The sequence below is a fragment of the Micropterus salmoides genome, unplaced genomic scaffold (genome assembly GCF_014851395.1).
Source record: "Micropterus salmoides isolate LMB-PRFRI ecotype aquatic unplaced genomic scaffold, ASM1485139v1 Ms_hic_scaffold_20, whole genome shotgun sequence".
In the NCBI taxonomy this organism is placed as follows: Eukaryota; Metazoa; Chordata; class Actinopteri; order Centrarchiformes; family Centrarchidae; genus Micropterus; species Micropterus salmoides.
In genome coordinates, this window is record NW_024041151.1 from 28,957,920 (window position 1) to 28,979,362 (window position 21,443).

General features: G+C 40.0%; 1 protein-coding gene across 2 annotated transcripts; it reads left to right on the forward strand.

Moving 5' to 3' along the window:
* The first annotated feature begins 712 nt into the window (after positions 1-712).
* slc38a9 (solute carrier family 38 member 9) lies at positions 713-16,992 on the forward strand. 2 transcript variants are annotated; one of them, XM_038733300.1, is made up of 15 exons: positions 713-987; positions 4,718-4,861; positions 5,714-5,843; positions 6,028-6,146; positions 6,234-6,297; positions 6,452-6,545; positions 6,780-6,950; positions 7,524-7,583; positions 8,827-9,018; positions 9,961-10,068; positions 10,785-10,891; positions 11,218-11,331; positions 11,846-11,994; positions 14,150-14,239; positions 15,320-16,992. In XM_038733300.1, exons 2-15 carry the CDS (start codon positions 4,764-4,766, stop codon positions 15,483-15,485), a joined length of 1,662 nt encoding a protein of 553 aa, XP_038589228.1. In that variant the 5' UTR covers positions 713-987; positions 4,718-4,763; the 3' UTR covers positions 15,486-16,992. The 2 variants fall into 2 exon arrangements, with proteins under 2 accessions (XP_038589228.1, XP_038589229.1); XM_038733301.1 differs by lacking the exon at positions 8,827-9,018.
* Positions 16,993-21,443: the final 4,451 nt, after the last annotated feature.

Sequence of the window (21,443 nt, forward strand, 5' to 3'; positions counted from 1 at the left end):
TAGGGAAGAAAGTCCTGTTTATAACCACAAAAAGCAGGAAACGGAACTAAGTTACGTGTTCTGTCTGTCTGTCTGTCTGTCTGTCTGTCTCCTCTGCTCCGTGTCAGTACTGTGTAATCACCTGTAGGCTAATCATCATCAATCATATCGCCTCTTTTTGATTGTGACAAAGGAGGTGCTGGATCCAATCAAACCGGGGTCCTCTTTTTACTTCTGTTAATCAGAGATCAGGAGTGGCAGCATGCACTAGGTAAATGTCAGATCAAGGAGTAGCAACAATCAACGCTTCAGGTCAAGGTCCAACATGGGCAGAACTTGCATTGTGTCTCTCTGTTGTGAGATTACATCCATCAGTCCTCACACACACACACACACACACACACACACTTTGCAGCTAGGGAGGTGGCCCTAATGCAGCTTACAAACCCGTCAGAAGAAGAAGAAGAAGGAAGAGGAAATAAAGTGAAGTAGAAGACCAAACATAAAAGCAACAGGAGGGTGTACTGGGAACAACTGCAGAGGGGGTACAGGACACACAGAAAGCTGTTGTGGAATACCTGAAGGACTAGTGTTATATTATAAAAATGTATATTTATGATGGAAAGTAGTATCATGCTACATACTTCAGTACAGTAGGTGGCGGTATGCACCTAGTAAGCAATGGTTGCAACCGGACATGAAACAATAGAAGAAGAAGCACATAAAAGCGTTCCTTTGACAGACCGTGTTTACTCAGTGTTCGGGCTGGGACCGTAGGCTGTATATAAGCTGGGACCTGGGACCTGGGACCTGGGACCGTAGGCTGTATATAAGCTGGGAGCTGGGACCGGGGACAGGCAGCTGTTTACCCGGCTGTGTCCTCTCTGGGACAGTGAGTCGTTTCGGGGTCATTAACGTTAGTCCGGCCTGCTGGTTCTAACATCTGCTGACACATCTGAGCTGAGATGAGCTGAAGACAGGAGGAAGGAGCGCTTCAACTGCAGACTGGTACGGACTTCAGCTGCTGCTTTAAATGACCTCACAGCTGTGCTAAAGTGACAGCATGTCTGGCTCATTAGTCTGTGGCCTGCCACGCTAATTAGTGAGGTTATTTAGTGAAGCCATTGTCGGTAATGTTGGGGACAACTGGAACAGGAAGTCGCATCCGATAAAAAGCGGCTAACGTCACATTTGTTTTTGCTTAAGTTAGCTAAATCTCTCATGCAGACTCAGCACTTTATTTTTTAATGTCTCTACGTGTCCTTAAAGCGCGCGCTGCGGGTTAAAACGTGATGGGGTAGGCAGACTGAAGGCGACGCGTTTGCCTGACGGTGTGTTTTCTTCCTGGGCTTGTTGTGTTGTGACGTGATGTTAGGGAACCTGTGCAGAAGGCCACCTGATGTCACTGAGAAAGCAGCAGCCCAGGTGGGTAGGTGCCAGGACCCCCCCCCCCCCTACCTAATGCTACAGCAGCTGGCTCATTCTAACGGGATCAGGTTTTACATTAAACCTGCTCATCTCACCCAGAGAGAGGGGTTGATCCTGGGTTAGCAGCACACCAGATTCTGTTCTGTTGACGAAACTGACCTTTGACCTGTGGAGCTGCAGAGAGGTCTTGCAGGGCTTGCCAGGAGCGATACTTATGTTTATGGAAAGAGTGACACTTGCACACAAACCACAAATGTAGACACAGTCATTGGATCTTTGTCAGGTTCTAAATGTTTCACTATGATTGCCACACCCATATGACATGTATACCTGTAGGCTTTATGGAGAAATGTGTGGTTTGCATCTACTCTTTACTCTGCGTTAAGATTATTAGTTCAAGTACTATACTATGAAAACCCAAATGAACAAACACTATGAACTGATCAGATATTTATTGTTAACTGTCTATAAACAAGCAGACAGATCAAGTACAGACATAATGCGGCTGTCGCTCTGTAATTATCCTAGATGCAGTTTAAGGTTTTTATTTTGTGTGGACCAAAATCCTATAAAACCTATTTCTGTGTCCAGCGAGGCGCAGGTTAAGTGTGTCTGTGGTTTAGTGTAAACCCAGTTTCTGTGTTCTCTAGAAATCACTTTAACGCCACTGGATCATTTAAAGCTACTGCACACGTGGTTTAAGGGAAAGTCTATCACACGGGTCTTTAGTATGTCAGAATATGGTGTTACAGAAGCGGCAACGAGTGTGTGTCAAATATGAAATGCATTCAAAATGTTTCCAACCAGCAAATAATTGAGGCCATGACATTTTAACATTGTTCAATTTATTTATATAGTGCCAATTCATAAGAAAAGTTCTTATTGCACTTTCCAGCTCAGTATCCACACAGAAATACAAACAGTAAAAGTAGTAGTGGTACAGAAAATCAACAATGGTACTGATAATGATAGTAATATTAATGATGATAATTATCATAGGACTAGTGATCATCTCTTTGGAGGTGTCAATCATTTACCCCAATACAGAAATTGCATTGTTGTGCTCTGTGGCAGTACTGAAGTCCTCTGTTTGTGAGGCGAGGGAGAGGTGGCAGAAGACTGGATGAAGTTATCCACAGTGTAGTTAAGGGGGAGGCTTTCACCAAAACAGTATAAATCACAGAAACTTTGTAATAACTGTAGAGCCATGTGGAAGATGGACAGTAATCTGGGCCTGTATTTATCAAGCTTCTCAGAATGACTCATAAGAACGCTGCTAAGAACTGACTTAAAAGTAAAACAATTCTTGGCTCAAAGCTGTGCTTAAAAGTTAGTTATTAAGCATGATGGTCCTAATTTGAGTGAAGTGTAGGACTAAATCTTAAGTGTCAGTCTTAGTCCTGATTCACGACACTTTGCTGTGCCGCAAACAGGATTTTAGATGACGATGTCGCCAAGGACCAATCACTGAAGAGATTTCCTTCTTTAAGAATATTCTCAGATAAATTCACATTGACTGGTGAAATTCCTGAGGAGTTTATATTCAACACACATTCAACAATAAAGAATTTTCAAGATAATACATTATGGTATAGGCCTACACATTAATAAATGAAATATAAAAGAGTTTATCTTTATACGAGCGCCATCAAATGCGCCTACTGCTCCTGTGAAGCCGGCTATTTGCGTGAACTGTGTTTGCTTCTGTTGGATTAGGGGGGGGGGGGGCAGCTCCTAACCACTTGAGACCTCTGGAGCTGTCTTAAATAATTGGGAGAGCTTTAAGAAATTTGATAACTTGCTTTTATTCTTAAGTTTAAAAGTAGGAGTAAATTTCATGAATTATCAGCACTTAAGACTAAAATGGCACTTTGAGAAGCTTGATGAATACAGGCCCTGATCTGTAGGTATGCCGTGGCCTTTCATTGCTAAATGTAGGTAGAGGAAGGAGGAATGCAGTCGATCACAGACCCACTCCTGGACCCCCCTGCAGCAAACATGGCTCTCCACTTCATCCTCCAGCAGCTGGACTCGTCGCCAGTTTGTGGATTTCATCTCCGCCTTCAACACCATCAACCCAGCTCTGCCGCAGGCTGACTCCACCTGCAGGTGGATCACAGACTTCCTGTCTGACAGGAGGCAGCCCGTGAAGCTGGGAAAATATTTCTGACAGTTGACACTGTGGAGTTCTTCTGCTTCCTGGGCACCATCATCACCCAGGATCTCAAGTGAGAACTGTACATCCCCTCCCTCCACGAAAGCCCAGCGGAGGATGTACTTCCTGCGGCAGCTGAAGAGGTTCAAACTGCCAAAGACAATGATGGTGCACTTCTACACCTCTTCCATCACCATCTGGTACTTTGCTGCCACCACCAGGGACAAGGGCAGGCTGCAGCATATCAGTCTCTCTGCAGAGAAGGTGATTGGCTGGAATCTACCATCCGTCCAGGACCTGTAGCCTACTCCTCCAGGACTCTGACGCAAGCAGGAAAGATAGTGGCCGACCCCTCCCACCCTGGAGACAGCGCGTTTCAGACGCTCCCCTCCAGAAAGAGGCTGACTTCTGATCCCAAAACAAAAATCAAGTTCAAAAACCTCGACAGTGACGATGACGGAATCAACGTCATTACTACAACAGCTACAACAAAACACACAGCTGCAAATAAATAGTTTCAAATAGATACCACCTGTTTCCATTAATAAGCAACAATTAATATCTTATTGACAAGAGCAGCTAGTACAGTGACTTTTACAAGCACATGTTTGAATGATGCAAAGTATCGTCTAATTATTTAAAAATAGTGAGGAGTTGATTAGTCAGGCAAATTTCTTCTTAGCTGTTTCCAGTTGAATGCCTAAATACATAAAATCTTCTAGGCTGTGGTAGCCTAGGCCTGGCAGTGGTGCAAAATACTGATTTCCTTCATGATTTCAGGTCATTTTGATCATCCATGCTTCATAATTCTAAACACACACAATGTGCACACACACTTGGGGCTGAGGCCATGTAATATTCTAGGGACTAATGGGTGTCATAATTGTCTTGTCATAAAACAGCTTCCAGAGATTTAAAACATGCAAGAATCAAATACTCCAGCAGACACAATATTCACTGTTCTGGATAACCCAGTTTTCAAGTCTCTGCAGGTAGATTTACACAGAATGCTCAAGCGAGTGGGGAACCAGTGGCTACCTGGAAGCTTGAACAACACATTCCCAAGTCAGAAATGACACAGCAGGGTTAACTGTATGAACTTGATGGGTAGCTCTGTGACGGCGTGTGACTAGATTTTATCACATATTTCCTCAGTCAGGTGATGAGACCCGAGAGGCTTTAGCTGAAAGTCAGAGGCATCATGGATGACGACTGCAGCCCTCTGCTGACCTCCGAGCAGACTGGAGAGAGCTACTCACACAGAGGCTCCACAGACTCGCTGGACTTCAGGGCTAAAAGGTACATTACACTGAAACACTACACCAATCAATGTGCAGTACTTAACCAGCACTGAGCTTGTGTGCACATGACAGAGAATAATATGTCTCTCCGGTGACGTAACGCTGCTCACAGGTTCATGTTGTTTAACAGATGAATTGAGTGGGTGCAGAGCCATAAGGAGTCATTTAATACGAGACAACAGAAAGCCAAACGCTGGGTTATATTTACAATATTATAATATTTAAGATTTCTGGGCATTGTACCAGTATCAGTTATAAACACACAAATGGCTTGTGCATGGACAGCATGGACCCTGGTCAGCTGGGCTGACCTACACCGAGCATGTTTGTCTTTTCTGGCAGTGTTTGCACCATATGAAACAACGTGGTTTCTACAAGTTGGGCTTCCTGGAATTCACTGGACAAGCAAATAGTAAGGTGTTAGCTGTGCGTGTGTCTTTGCCACCACCTTAGCAGTAGCAGCTTGTGTGAATTTTAATCCAGTTCGGTATTTCACAGTGACCAACTAGCTTTCTAGCAGGTAAAGCGTTGCATAACAAAGGCTCCTTTCCAGGAAGTCACAGACACTTGCATGTTTGTTTTAGTGTGTGAATACTTCTGTCAAGACATGTTCAGGGTCAAAACAAGACAAGCAGGCTTTGTATTTGTGTTCTGTATAATTAAAATTTAGTGACGTGTATATAACAATTTTAATTTTCACAGTGATCTGAAATGGAAGAACAGCAAATCTTCATATTAGAGAAGCTAAATATGGAGAAGGTTCGGCGTTTTGTATGACTTAAACTAAAATCGTTTGACAGATTGAATATTGTTAGAAATGACGTCATGTGTTTCTGTCTGCTTCGTCTAGGCCGTTCTACGTAGAACCCCGGAACATCGTAGATGATGACCCGCAGGAGAGGGTCTCTGCTGAGGCTGCCATCCTCAACAGCAGAGTCCATTACTACAGCAGACTGACGGGCTCTTCTGACAGACTGCTAGTAGGTCGACTCACTACCTAGTTAGGCGTTAAAGCCATCGATGGATTATCCTGACCATGGCCCCATTCGTTAAGGGCCCGTACCTACATACAATAGCGATGAGATTATACATCTTTTATCTCAGATGTATTTGACTGAGGTGATGTATTCATCTTTAGTATCTGGCTTTTTCTTTCCCATCCAGAGTCCTCCCAACCATGTGATCCCCGGACCAGAGGATATCTACATCTACAGCCCTCTGGGGACAGCTTTCAAGGTGACCGGCAGCGACCACTCCTCGAAAAACCCCAGTATCATCACCATGTAAGCCCTGTCAGCCTCATCGAGTGAGATCAACCTGAGCTAAAAGTACGCCAGTGAATGTGTTTGACTGCTTCTCTTTCTTCGCAGATTTGCGGTATGGAACACAATGATGGGCACCTCTATACTCAGCATACCTTGGGGTATAAAGCAGGTGATTTTCTTTACTCCACATACTTCATGTCCTCATCTAAAATGACCCGTTTTGTATTGACCTCAGCAGCATGATCGGCTGGATGGATGTATGCACGTTACATTTGCCTTACAGGACCAAAACTGAATAGTCAGGGTTGTGTTTGTCCCTTTAGGCCGGTTTCACTCTGGGGATCCTCATCCTCATCTTCACAGGCCTGCTCATGCTCTACTGTTGTTACATAGTCCTCAAATCACCAAAGGCAATACGTAAGTCCAGAAGCACTATGGTTTGAAATGCTGTAAATTCATCTGCTAACGGTGGCCACAAAGTTATCCTAACTGGTTGGAATTTAATTAGTGTGGGGGGGCTTTGGGGGGGTTCTACAGTATATACCCTTTACAGCCATACTTTTTTTTTTTTTGTCCACATGGTTGTACCTTTTTGACTTTTTACCAAAGAACCAGATCTTGACTTCTCTGTTCGTTCTTTGTTCTGTCCAGCCTACGTGGACACATCCGACTGGGAATTCCCTGATGTTTGTAGGCACTACTTTGGCAAGTTTGGCCAGTGGTCCAGCTTGGTCTTCTCGATGGTGTCACTCGTTGGGGCCATGGTGGTTTACTGGGTCCTCATGTCCAACTTCCTCTTCAACACTGGACAGTTTATCTACAGTAAGTCACAATGCTTTTTTTTAGTACCAGAAAGTTCTGTTTGGTCGATTGTTCAAGCGAAGACAACACACATTAGTATCTGGCTCGCATCAAGACACTCCCTGGCCACTGTACCTGGGCCACTTCTGTCTGTACAATGCGTACCACACCTTTATATTCAAAGTTGAATCTGTGTGTTCTGTCCCTATATACAGTGACAGATACCTAGCAAGGCAAGACACAATGAGAGTATTGCAAAACCTTTCAAGAATGTGATTCTGTATTGAGCTGACATTTGTTAGATTGCATTACACATTAACTAGTTTATATGGTCAGATGTATCATAGGTTATTTACTGCAAATATAATGGAACTACACATCAGGACTTTTCAAATGCTGCGCTGGTGGTCTCTGTAGAAGATATACCAAATGCAGAGAAAGGTGGTGTGGATGGGTGGCTCTGTCTGTCGAGAAAGTGAATTCATAGCACTGTTGAGAGAACGCATCAGAACTCCTGGTTGTTTTGTGCAGAGAGATGGTAAATTATTAGTGGTTGCATCTCTTTGATCTTGTGGTTTCCTCTCTGGTCCACAGACTATGCTCACAATGTCAGCATGTCAGATTCAGAGTTTGGAACCAACGGCTCAGATAAAGGTAAGCCTCTTCAATGATCCAACTTTCAAATAGGGATTATATTGAACACTGATTGAACATATATTTATATCGAGGAAAATTGAACGCAATAATTATCGTTTTATCGCCCAGCCCTACTTTCAATTGTGACTTTTTGCTGACTGTGGACATATCTCACAGATCTGGGACCACCCTTTCGGATTGACAACCAAAGATTTGGGGGCCTATTTTAACAATCTAAGCGCATGGCGTGAATCGCATATGGAAGTTGCATTTGGGGCGTGAACATGGTTCAAAAGGGTTGTACTCAGCCTGTGAATTAGTCATGGGTGTGTTTTGGCGTAACGTGCAATACACCAATCAGAGTGTCCTCTCCCATTCCGTTTTAAAAGCTAGGAGCACTTGCACCTTGGCACATTGCTATTATATTAGCGGATCCATCGTGCACTATAAAAAAACATCAATTGACTGGATGAATGGCAGACTCACAGCAGAGAGGGGGATGTCTCTGGTCATGAAGCCTATGTTACTCTGCAGCTCTGGGGTTAATCAGTAAAGCAGACTGGAGTCTGTTAACAGACAGACAGAAGCTGTCTCCTCTGTGAAACGTCTGGATCCTCACTGCGCTACGTTATTAGAAACTATGAATGAACCGGTCGTGGGTCACATCTCTCCCCTACACTGGTTTCTTTATTTTGTGTTTTACTGCTGGATGAGTGTTTTCTTTAACGACTGCCAGCAGCCACTCTAATCACGAAAGTAAGTCATTTTAAACATTTCCATGCGCGCAATAAAAAAATGAGTCTCGGGTCTCATCAAAAAACGTGACATGACAGGACAGAGGAAACTCTCCAGAAAAAAATGGAATTTGGGATGGGACGGATCTGGAGGACGGCTGCTTTACTCCAAACAGTATCACTGTGTGAACCTGGACTGTGTGTGAGACCTTTTGAATGTGTTTCTACATTTCTGTCATATAAATTGGTACTGTTCCTGTTCTGTTACAGTTTTTTATCTTAATCAAAAATCCTAAAACTAATGACCGATCAATATTTGTAAAGATCTCAGAAATGACATCAGATCTGTCAATTAAGATATCACAACTATCTTTTCAGGTTCGCTAAATCAATTTTAAATTATATTGTTTTTCATTTTATATAGGTAAATGTACCCCCATTTCTGGGCTGCATAATTTACAGTCTTAAGAATTTAGTAAGTAAACCGACTGCCTGGAGAGTAATGCTTTGTTGGTTTTGTTCACCAGTCATCTGTCCATACCCAAACACTGACCCTGAAGGAAACCACACTGGCAAACTTTTCTTTGGTAACAGTGGAAATGGGACTTTTGAACACTGGTGGAGCAAAACCAACACCATCCCCCTCTACCTCATCATCCTGCTGCTGCCGCTGCTCAGCTTCCGCTCAGCCTCCTTCTTCGCAAGGTTCACCTTCTTGGGTAAGACAGAGCAATGATACGAAGAGTGGGTAGCAGTGTTTGTGATAAATCAGAAGGCAATGTGTTTTCTTGGGGTTAAAAAAGCATCCAGAATTTCTTTCTCACTCTGTTTTTTTATTTTTTTTTTTTTAAGTCAACACAGTTGACAGTTTTGAAACATCAGCAGTGACCTTGGGGAATACTAGGTGCTCTAAGAAATCCCAGTGTGCCTCTTTAGATCTTTGATTGTCTTTGAGTTGTAGCTAAAGATTAAAGCTGCATTAATCCATTTTTTTGGCTGCCAGGTAGTTGTTGGGAGTTTAATTTTTTGGAGTGTGTTGGATTTATGACTGAAACATCTGAGGTAACCACATATGTAAATCACGCTGCATGTCAAGGATATATGGTAAACACGTTTTATGTGCTGGGGGCTGTACTGTATTTAAATGTACTATATGTTGAATTTTTTTTACACAGCATTCAAATATTCTTATATACAGAGATTTATACACTCCTTGGACACGTTTTCAGGTACACCTCTACAATCTAACGCAATCCAGCACAACAGCTCTGCCACATCCTATGTTTATGAAGATATATAATGTTTTTTTCTTGAAACTTTAAAGAGGTGTTAATTCAACCATAAGTTTATCGCTGAGGCCCCCCTCATGTTTGTAAATGTAAAACACCTCTCACCTCTCACTCTAAACTATAACCTCAGTAATAAACATGGTTTTATTATTGGCCTTCTGACCAGTGTCAGAGCTTTTACATACATTCTGTGGTAACTTCAAATTCTAACAATTATTTTGAAATAAAATGTCTTATCTATATTTTTTATTTTTTTGTATTTCATCTTCATTTCTATGTCTCGCCCCCGTCAGGTTACAGGCAAATAAATCCTTTTATTGTTCTTCTGAATGTGCTGTATCATTCAAACATCCATTCTTCCATTTCATCCAGGCACCATATCAGTGGTCTACCTGATTGCGCTGGTCACTTTTAAAGCTGTCCGCCTCGGCTTCCACCTGGAGTTCCACTGGTTTGACAAAACCCAGTTCTATGTTCAAGGTAAACCTCCTGCAGTTAGTCACGCTTCTTAATGTGTCTTTCCACAGCATCTAATGGCAGTATTAGATTTTCACAAGATTTTTCATCAATGTGATGACCTCAATGTTGATTTTGTGAAATTTATCACCACGTTCTCAATGGAATATTTATTTAAAAACTTTACTATATCATAAACGTACATCAAGACTCTAAATTGGGATGTTGTATTTAGCTGATCGGAGTGTACATTGGTTTGTTACTGAATCTGTTGATGTAATGCTAGAGGAAGTATTTTTGCCCTTCTGGCATAGTGGATGGTGATCCTGGTAAGTCCTTTTGATGGCCAACTCTTCCAGACAGACAGTGTGATCATTACTGACCAGACTGATACTGTTTTCTTTATAAGAGTTCCCTGAGAGTAAATCAAATCTTCCCTACCTTGTCTAGTTCCACCATCTTGCAAACATTCTTTCTCTATAATAATAGTAATTCAGCAGGTCGACATTAAACAGGTCTCTGCCCACTGATGCTTCCCAGAGGATGAACCTTTTCCATTTTCACTTTCTCTAGTGCCACCCTAGGGCCAGAGTGTGAAAGTTATGCTCCCAAAGGAAGAATCCCTTTTGATTGTGGGAAGTAATGAATGTTGCAGCCTCTAGAGGAGCACCAGTGCAACTTCAGGTTGTTTCTGTTCAGTAACAAATGTATCATTTCTGTCTTATTCTGTGTTCTTTCAGAGTTCAGAGTGTTCTTCCCTCAGCTGACCGGTGTCCTCACGCTGGCCTTCTTCATGCACAACTGCATCATCACATTAATGAAGAGCAACCGACACCAAGAGAACAATGTGGGCCTTACTCATCCATGAACCTGCACAGCTTCACACGCTGCAAACAGATGCATTACACTGTAGTAACCTGGTCTATGCTGACTTAGTTCAGATAACACAAGTTGTTTCCTGTTGTGTTTTGGAGAGAGAATTATGTGAGACTTCATCAGTGATGAGGGTGCCTTTTAATGTCCAGTTCAGAAATGGGAAGGAAAGAGTCTTTAGATAAAATATCAACAGATTTTAGCCAAGACAAACCTCCCCATCATGGTTGACTGACCTCAGGAAACGCAGTAAGTAAAGTGATGCTGAGTCTAAGGTGACTGTGTTTTGGTGTTTTCCAGGTGCGGGACCTGTCTGTGGCCTATCTTCTGGTAGGGATGACCTATCTGTATGTGGGAGTGTTGATCTTTGCTGCCTTTCCCTCACCTCCTCTCACCAAAGACTGCATCGAACCAGTGAGATTTAAAATTTATCTTTTTGTTTTTATTTGAATTTTATTTTCCCTTTTTGTTTTTTTTTTGTGATCTCTTCTGAGGTGTACATGTTTTTTTTCCATATAAGTTTAATAATAAGAATAAGTTGAACATAAGTTCAATCAACACAATATTCTACCTGTGTGTCTTCGGTTGAATATCTGGATCCATTTACTGATTTTATATCCTCTAAACTAGTTTGATTATAAGCCAGAAGTAGTAGTTATGATAAAATAGCTGCAACACAATTTTACATTTAATTTCAAATGGATGAAGTAAAATGTAGTTGAGATAGTGCCATCATAACAATTGTCCCCAAACATTTAGTTATGTTCTTGAAAGGGTAGCAGCTAATGAAGAAAAAAAGTGAACACACTTCAGGATTTATCACAAAAATCAGGACTGGAACAATTACTAATTAGATTCACAGTCACATTCTCTAACCTCCCTACAGATTTGTCAAACAAACCCTCCTGTGCTTACTTCTCTCCTACAGAACTTCTTAGATAACTTCCCCAGCAGTGATGTGATGGTGTTTGTGGCTCGGACCTTCCTGTTGTTCCAGATGATCACAGTCTACCCCCTGTTGGGGTACTTGGTGCGGGTCCAGATGATGGGCCAGATATTTGGCAATCATTACCCCGGGTAACACTGAAGGATATTATCACTGAAGTTCTCTTCACCACAGTGTGTTTTTATTTTAATTGTGTGGTAAAAAATGCATGACTGGATCCTACAAATATCCATAATATAGTTTAGCTCAAGTGAGCTGACCACGCTCCGCTTGTGGTGCCTGTTTAAAGAGGTCATATTCTGCTTTTTGGCTTTTCCCCTCTCCTTTTATTGAGTTATATACCTTTTTTGTGCATGTTTTAGGTTTGCAAAGTGAAAAAGCCCAAAGTCCAGCCCAAAGGGAGTTCCCATCTCCCACAGAAAACTCTGCTCTGAACTGCCTGAAAACAGCTCGTTTGTAGTCCAGCCGCTTCCCTCCCTTCCCTGTGATGATACAGCAAAATGCACATCATAATGCTCGCATAGCGGCTAGTCAGACACACCCTCAAAAACACACTGAGCTGCAGCACACAGTGACAAGGTGTCCGTCAGTTGCCTCTCCTCCCTTCCAAACACTAGCTACCCTCCAGGCAGTCAGTGGACATAAAGTTGTTCCTGTGATGTAGAGACAGAGCTCAGTTAAAACTTTATGGATGAAAGATATTTATGTTACAGATTAATAACTCACCACTCTGAAACTCTTGCTCCAGTCCATGTTGCTGAGCTGGTAAGGGGAACATATACAGCTGAACCAAAGCCGTGTTTACCGGCTTCTCATGACCCGCCCTACTCTGCTTCTGATTGGCTAGCAGTCCTTAACTAGGAACTGTGCATGTGCAACTCCCAACAAAGATCTTGTAGAGAAAAGATGTTTTTTGAAAAAAGGAGCTCCAGCAATGTGCAGTATGACAAAAATATGGTGTTTAAAAAAAAAGGAAAAAAAAAAAAGAAACCATGTAAACCTTTTCTGGTACAACCCCTAAATAACTCCTTGTTTCTGGGCTTCATGCGTCCCACAAGCATTAGTACATGTGGACCTTAGTTTGTAAGGCAGACTTATGTTAAAGATCTGTTTATAATCTTTCGATTTTAAAAAAGTGACCATACTGAACACTGAGGGATTAGTAAGTGCCTTGGAAATGGATTCTTCCTCTATAATCTGTACTTTTCAATATAGTTATCACAGACTTTTTCAGGCGTATTTAATATAGCCCTACCAGTAATATTCCTTTTGAGGTTGGTACAGATATCAATGAGAGTTCTCTGCTGCTAATCACATCAGATAAATGGTTTTGATAAGGATTATTAAAGAATAGTGACCTAGATATCTACTGAATGGGACATTTTACTGTGTAAAAATATAGTAAGCTGAGTTATTTTTCAGTTGACAAATACACTGATACCGATACATTTTAGCATTAGCTGATATATTACCTGTTCTAGTATTGGGCCAAAAATCCATTATCACCTCCTGATTACACTCAGGGGATCTCCAGTAAACTCATTATGTGACCTCTAAACACAACTGGCTATACCACTTCATGATTTTTGAGATTCATAGTAATAATGATGAATGCAATCATCTGTTGTGGAATCAATTTAAGTCAGTCCTACAGTTCCATAGAGCTCTTTAGACTCTCTTTTATCTCATTGTTTTGGTTTTCTTGCTCACTACCTCTGCTCTCATCATCCCGGGTTTCCAACAGCAGCACAGTGAACACGCTCTGATAAAGCCACTGTACACGACCTGCTCGACTGCAAACAGCAGACAGACTCAGTTAGAGACTCGCTGGTGAACATAGTGGAGCCATTTGCAGTGGAGCTAAAAGAGAGTGAAGGGTGGACTTCCATCAAGTGACATAAACACCACTCCAAATGAATGCTGATGTTGCTCTGTGTCATTAGGACGTGTAAATAAGCAACGGTTTACTAACACCAATATCAACGTGTGATGTGTGTGTATTTTACTTTGCTTTAGAGTTCTGCTTATTTACCTGCCACTCACAGGGAGCTTTGTCTAATTGTCTGGATATTTTTGAACTGTCAAACGTTTGATAGATTAAGGGATGTGTATTGTTATAGCTGTAGATACTTTTATTTTATTACATGTTGTGTTATTCGGATTTTCGTTTTATATTTATTATTTTTAATATTTGTGCAGTGACATTTGTACAGATAAGATGGTATTGTGACAGTCTTCGGTGCAGTCTTTCAGTATATCATAGGCTTTAACATCGTCTCTCTTTAGTTTCTTCCACGTTCTGGTGCTGAACATCTTCATTGTCGGAGCTGGTGTCCTGATGGCCAAGTTTTATCCCAACATTGGATCCATCATCAGGTATGTTTAAACTTGTTTCCCTGCCCACTTATACGGTCTGATAGCTAATAATGAATAAATCAATTAGAATTAGTCCAAATGATTGTAGTGTCTGATGGCAACAGAGGCAGATCTGTGGCTGCAGTGAACTTAACATTATGTGGTTGGAATTTCAAAGTGGTGTGATTGTTATGATGTTATATCATAACTGGCACCTTTTCTGCCAGTTAAACTGCCTTTCAAGCTGTCTTTCAGTTGAAAAACATTCATGAAAAACGTAGAAAAGTAATTAAATGTAATAACTTACATTACTTTGATAAAGTAATTGAAATAGTTGCACTACTATTACATTTTAAATGGAGTAACCTGTAATCTGTAACTTATTACATTCCCAAACTAACCTTCCCAACACTGTCGAGGACTAGATGGCTCATAATTACAAAAATAAAAAAGACAAATTAATAAATTTACAATGAAATGGAAAATGGTATATATTTGTAAGAAATTTAAAAAAATGATAACAAATTAAAATTTTAAATAAATCTCCCTAAATTAGATTAATAAGTAGGCAGTGAAATAATAAATAAGCAATAAAATATATATGTCTCAAAGGGACCCTTGTCTGACGTCTATTTAACTACCTTTTTACTTGACAAATCAGATTCTCGGTGTTCCCATCCACATCTGTAAATTGGTAAATGTTTGATCTTCCACATGTATCTAGACTAGGCTTTCTTTCCCATTTTACTTTTGAAATATTTAATTGAGTATTTATTAGTGATCGATCCTTGATACAGTGCTGAAATTAATCTTAACTTTCTTTTCTTGTGTGCGTCCATTCTGAGTTGGATCATATCCTTCGGTTCCGTAGAGGGACCTGTTTTGATTTCTAGTGGGAATCTGTAGAATTTGTTTGTCCCCCAAAATATACTTTTTTTCCTTTGATTTTAGAGCACAGCTTTAAAAGGAGATGAAAGGATGATGTGATTGGTCATAATTGTTATCAGTATTTTTGACGCACCCTTAGTGGTCAGTTTAACACGCTAGTTGACCTGTTGTTATACTGTACTGAATATTCTGTACTGATGTCTCCCTTCGCAGGTTTTCTGGAGCAACATGTGGCTTGGCTTTAGTGTTTGTCTTTCCTGCCTTAGTCCACATGATCTCCCTGAAAAGGCAGGGAAAGCTTCGCTGGCCATCAGCCGTCTTCCACAGTTTCCTGATAGTGCTGGGCGTGGCCAACCTCCTGGCTCAGTTCTTCTTATAACAGGAATCCAATGTCTTGGTTTGATAACAATAGCTTTGTATTTCCTTAATGGAATCCAGCCGGTACGATTTCTATGATAAAATCAAATTTATAGATAATTTCCTACGTTATACTGTTGATTATTCCTACCTTGACAAGTTGTGAAGACACAATGTGAACTGTGTTGAAGCTCTGTGTCTTGGATAACATCAGTAGCAAGCTAGCAGGAACATTTGGAATATGGAGTCAGTAATAAGAGCTATGAAACAAACAACCAACCAATCGTCTTAAGCTATTGAAATTAAATTTCTGTAGATTCAAAAAGCATCTCACTTAAACATTAACTCTACAATTCTGAGTGAATTTTGAAGCATGAATGTAATTTGTAATTCTTTTTTATAATAACAGTAAATCAAATGACGTGTAATGTGAGAGGCGTCGCAGCTCGTGAATCTACAGAGAATTATCGGCTCCCCTCGACTTTATATAGTTTTTTTCTCTGTCCAGCTGCAACTTTACTGTTATTTACTAATCAAACTCACTGCTGTTCAGAGAAAAAATCCAAACAGCAGACACAGTTAGAGGCTAGTTAGTGAACTTAGTGGCTGACGAGCCAAATATTTATTTTATAGGAGGTGGTTGAGACCAAGAACAGAGCTAAAAAAGAGTGAATATTAGACTTGCATTGATCAGCTGGACAAAAAAAAAATACCCCCCTAAATTAATGATGATAATGCTCCATAACCGTTTGCTAACAAGCTCACTATATCAACTTTGGTCTACTTTGGGAAAATACATGAAAAGTCATGTGTTACAGGTTTACATGTGAGGCTTTACAGCTGGATTTAATGATCATATAGAGTGGTGTCTTGCTGACACCACATAATCATATTACTAACTTTGTGGTTTTGTAAACTGTTATGTTTTGATGACAGCCATGTTTACATATTTTTTGAAGAAACCTTTGGCACAATCTTCTAAGCTTCATGAGCAGTGTTGATTTACATGTTGGACATGTTTAAATGATGCCTATTTTCTAGATATTGTGCCTAATGTTTTGTATTTTATTAATGATAGGATAGACAAAGGGAATATGTGTGTGAAAATAAAAAATCAGTCTGTAAGAATTTTTTGCTTTTAATCAAACTGTATCAGTGATCTAAAATAATTCTGGCTTATTACACTTTGGTCTCATTTGAGTGGTGTTGTCAATTAGTCCTCAATAATAACATTGTATTCACCAAGTAAATAATTGATATATGGAAAAACAGGGACATCACTAAAAAAATAAGTCAGATGGCGCTTCACCCTCACAAGGTTGATTGGCGGGGAGTCTATACATTTACATGGGTTTTGTTGACTTGGAGAATGCTTACAATGGTGTTCCCCTGGAAGCCCTGTGGGGGGCGGTGGGGCACTAGAGGAGTATGCAGTACTGGGCTGTAGCTACGAGCCAAGTGAGAGGTGTGTCCTTATTCTCTGCAGGAAGTAAAAAATAAAAATAAAAATACATCAGTATTTAATTTGACTCCGCCAGGGTTGTACCTTTCCCTGAGTTTGATTTTTCCTGGACAGGATCTTGGGGTGCAGCCAGGAAGAAGACAGCATCTGGTTTTGGGGACCTCAGTATTGCTTCTCTGTTCTTAGCAGATGATGCAGTTCTGTTGGCTTCATCAAACTGTGATCAGATGAAGAATCTTGGGGTCTCGCTCACCAGATTAGGTAAAATGGAGCGTGAGCTGGATAGGCAGATTGGTCCGGCATCAGCAGTAATGGTGGGGGCTGTACTGGACCATTGTGGTGAAGAGGTTGTTGAGCCAGAAGGCAAAGCTTTGATTTACCAGCCTATCAACGTTACGACCCTTACCTATGGTCATGAGCGGTCCGAAAGAATGAGATTGTAGATACAATGACGAATTACATGAATTACATGACTTTCCCCCGCAGGGGGGCTGGGCTCATCCTTAGAGATAGGAGAACTTGCACTTGCATCAGTGGCTGACTAAATACATTTTGGCCCCACTGTATACAGTAAAAGAAAGCCAAATTACATTTTGACCATCGGGTGCTGTATAAGTCATTTCTCAATCTCCATGGCAAAGTCAGACTTTCCATCTCAAGGCTTTCTTTTACGGTTTTAAGCCAATTATCTATTGTATGTGGGTCAGTCATTTCTGAGTGATTGCTTTCTTTGCTGCTGCAGTCATTATTTTCAGGAGATATCGGTCATTTTGTGTTACTTGTTCTGGTATGTCTTGCCATCCCCATATTTTCTCCAGCAGTTATGGTCTACAGATGTTAGATATTCTTGTCAATACACGTGCCGCAGCACTCTGGATCAACTGGAGGGTCTTAAGGGACTAATTTTGGCAGACTGATAAGGAATTGCAATTATCCAGGCTAGAAGTAACAAATGCATATGTATCAGTTTTTCTGCATCATTTTCAGACAAGACATTCCTGATTTCTGCAATATTACATACAGTCATGGCCGAAAATATGGGCAACCCTGCATGTCTGTCACGTAAAGCACTACTTCTCCCTGAAAACTGTTGCAATTATAAATGCTTTGGTATTCTCATGTTTATTTTTTTGTTTGCATTGGAACAACATAAAAAAGCAGACATTCCACACATAACTCCAAAAATTATTGAATCATGATCATCAAAATCATGAAAAATGTATTTCCAGCATGTGATGCTCCTTTAATTTGCAATTAAACTCAACTGTAGCAATTCACCGGTGCTGGCAATTTAGAAATCACACTAACAACCTGTTAAAATGGAGAAAGGTTGACTCAACCTTAGTGTTGTATGTACCACACTGAGCATGGATGAAAGCTTGAAGAGAAAATTGTTGTTTGAGGATTTGAGAACCAATCCAGGCTTTTAACTTTTTAAGGCACGCTTGAAGTTTAGCTAACTGATTAGTTTCATCTGGTTTAATCGATAGATATAAATGGGTATCATCTGCGTAACAATGAAAGTTTATGGAGTGTTTGTAATAATCTTGACCAAAGGAAGCATACATAAGGTGAAAAGGATTTGTCCAAGCACAGAACCTTGAGGAACTCCCTGACTAACTTTGACGCACATGGAGGATTCATTGTTAACATGACAAACTGAGATAGATCTGATAAATAGGACTTAAAATTGCTCAGAGCGGTTCCTTTAATGAAATTTCAACGTTCGAGTCTCTGTAATAGGATATGATGGTCAGTGGTGATTGCTTCTGTCCATTCACCATATTATGTTTTATACTCATCATAAAACAATAAGAAACACTTTATCTTCTGTGTTCATTGTGTGTAAATATTGTAAATAATTACCATAGAAATTGTCATGACTCGTGTGCGTAAAACTTTTGATATCATATTCCCTGGATATCCCAAGAACTAGAAGAGTGTCCCATGTTTGCTACATAATTTTGTTCCTAATAACATTTGTTGCTATGACAATAAAACGTTTTCAACTGTCATACAGGTTTGAAAAGTTCCGACAAACGATGTTTTCCTGCTGATATGGATGTCCGATCAAAAAAGGCTCTTATTGTCAGAGTTTGCAGTGTGTGAGAACCAAATTGGACACTAGAGCAGGTTCAGTTCAGTGATTTAATAAATAAAAGCAAGCACACTTACAAGCAGTGGCTGAGTCCAAATAAATCCAAAGAAGGTGTAACAACAATCCAAAACAGACAAGGTACAGGAACAAACACAAGCGACAGAGCAACTACAAGCTACAATAATCCGACACAGACTGAAAGGAACACAGGCATTAAATACTAAGGCAAACGAGTGGGGCGGGATCATAAAACAGGTAGATCTCATCAATGTAAGAAACAGAATGGGAAGTAAAACTAGACACAGACAGCAAACACAGACAACTTCAGAATAAACAGGAAACAAGGCAAGACAGATGCCTATCCTAGAGCAAGGACAAGCTAAATCAAAACCTTTATTTAGTCAGAATTGATTGATTACTCATGTTACTCTATACAGACAATAAATTGGAGGCCAGTGCTGTATCATGCAGTCCCATCCCAATAGCTAGAATTCAAAATGTCATTCATAAAAAGGGATATAGTCCGTTTCTTCATTCAGACCTGTATATACTAAAGCATCAAATATGAAAATCCAATAGATATACCCTCTGCAAGGTCACCACCTCTGATAGACTTCTCAGCACATTCAGTTCCTCCTATCCTCAGATTACTACCATTGCACGCATGATATTCAGCAAAGTGTCGTGCAATAGGATAATCTAGATTTTTTTAAATTCTGATTCATAAGTAAACTCCACAACCAAACAGACATCAGACACAAGTAAAACATAACAAGATTACTCTGTAAATTATGTTGTGCAATATGCACTTATTCTGGTGGTATAGAACCAAAAATGTGCAAGTTCTTCAGAAACAGTCATCCATGTCTTTTCTTTCTAATGTAAAATATGTTAAGTATTGGTCACTTCTGAGTCATTCTGTACATTTATGCAGCATCTTATTACTCAGCATGACCACAAACTTTGCTCAAGTTAAACTTTTTCAGTTGGCCTTAATGTGTGCTGGACAGAAAAATCAGAGGATTTCTTTTATTCTATATATTTTCAAATTAAGTGATGTATTTATTTATCTCTCCCATGTCCATTTGCTTGAGCTTGTAAGTAAATAAATAAATAAGCATGATCGATCAAAAAAGTATAAATAAATTGATTAATGGGCACAAACAATTTTTCATTTATTTATTTCCACTTGTACTTTATTTATAATTATTTCCACATTTATTCATTTTCACATTTATTTATATATTTCAACAATTATTATGATATATTTATTTCATGTTTATTTCCACATTTAATGCCATGTTGCCACGCCTTCTGTGTGATAATGTGTGGTGGTCTCACACAACCTCATCATGGTCTCTCATTAGCTGATAAATCTGGGTTGGGTTGCTTGGCTTACATAGCTGAAGAGCAATACTCTGACTTGTTTTCTTTTTCCTAATCCAGACTAAACAGCTAATGAGAGCCAGGAGAGTCCATAAATAATTATGGAAATAAATATAAATAAATACATTTGAAAATCTATATATGAATAAATACAGAATAATACTATATTCTTTATTTATATGTAGTTGATCTTTTTCTGTATTTATTTTTGGCAAAGTGTATGTATGTCAATTTCGATCATTCTCATTTATTTATTTTCACTTATTGGCCCCCACAGAGGGTGAAAATGCTGAGAAATTCAATATGGATCAATAGGGAGGTCCCTAATTCCGGGGCCTGACAGGAAGTCCTATCCCACAGATACCATTACTGGAATTAATTCTGTCTGAGGATTGGAAAGGGTCACAGCAGTGTCAATGTTCAGTCAAGCTGTGACCTGACCTTTCTGACTGTCTTCATCTTCTTTAAGCCCCGACTCCTCAAGAAGACTTTGGATTGTCCCGCTAGCCTATTAGCCTGTGAGGTTGGGGGTTGGGGAGTTAACAGATTTATTGGCAGTCTGGGGGCTTTCTGTAACACTCACGAGCGATCAGCGGAAGTGTGAGTTTTGTAATCAATATTTCCAGTTTACCATGTATTTTATCAAATAACAAATTGGATACCAAAATAAATGTTGGAAGTATCACGGAAGATTCTGGGATATTTTTGTGCGTGTATATTTAATTTCTTGGAATAGGATATATGTAAAATAAGGCAATTTAACAATAAGCACAATTAGCAATTGGCACTCGACTGATTTTGGTTTTTCCGTTCCCAAAATTTCCTCCCAGCCTAGAAGTGAAATTCCACTGTTGGGCGTTAGCATTATTTTTGCCTTTATTTTTACACATTAAGTAAAAAAACTACCACTTAAGATCAAAAGAAATGTGATATGTCAAAATGTTTTCTGTGAAAAAGGCCTATGATTATTGTGTGTGTGTGTGTGCATAGATATAGATGGACAGTATACTCCCAAGTCTGTGTAACCTGTCAAG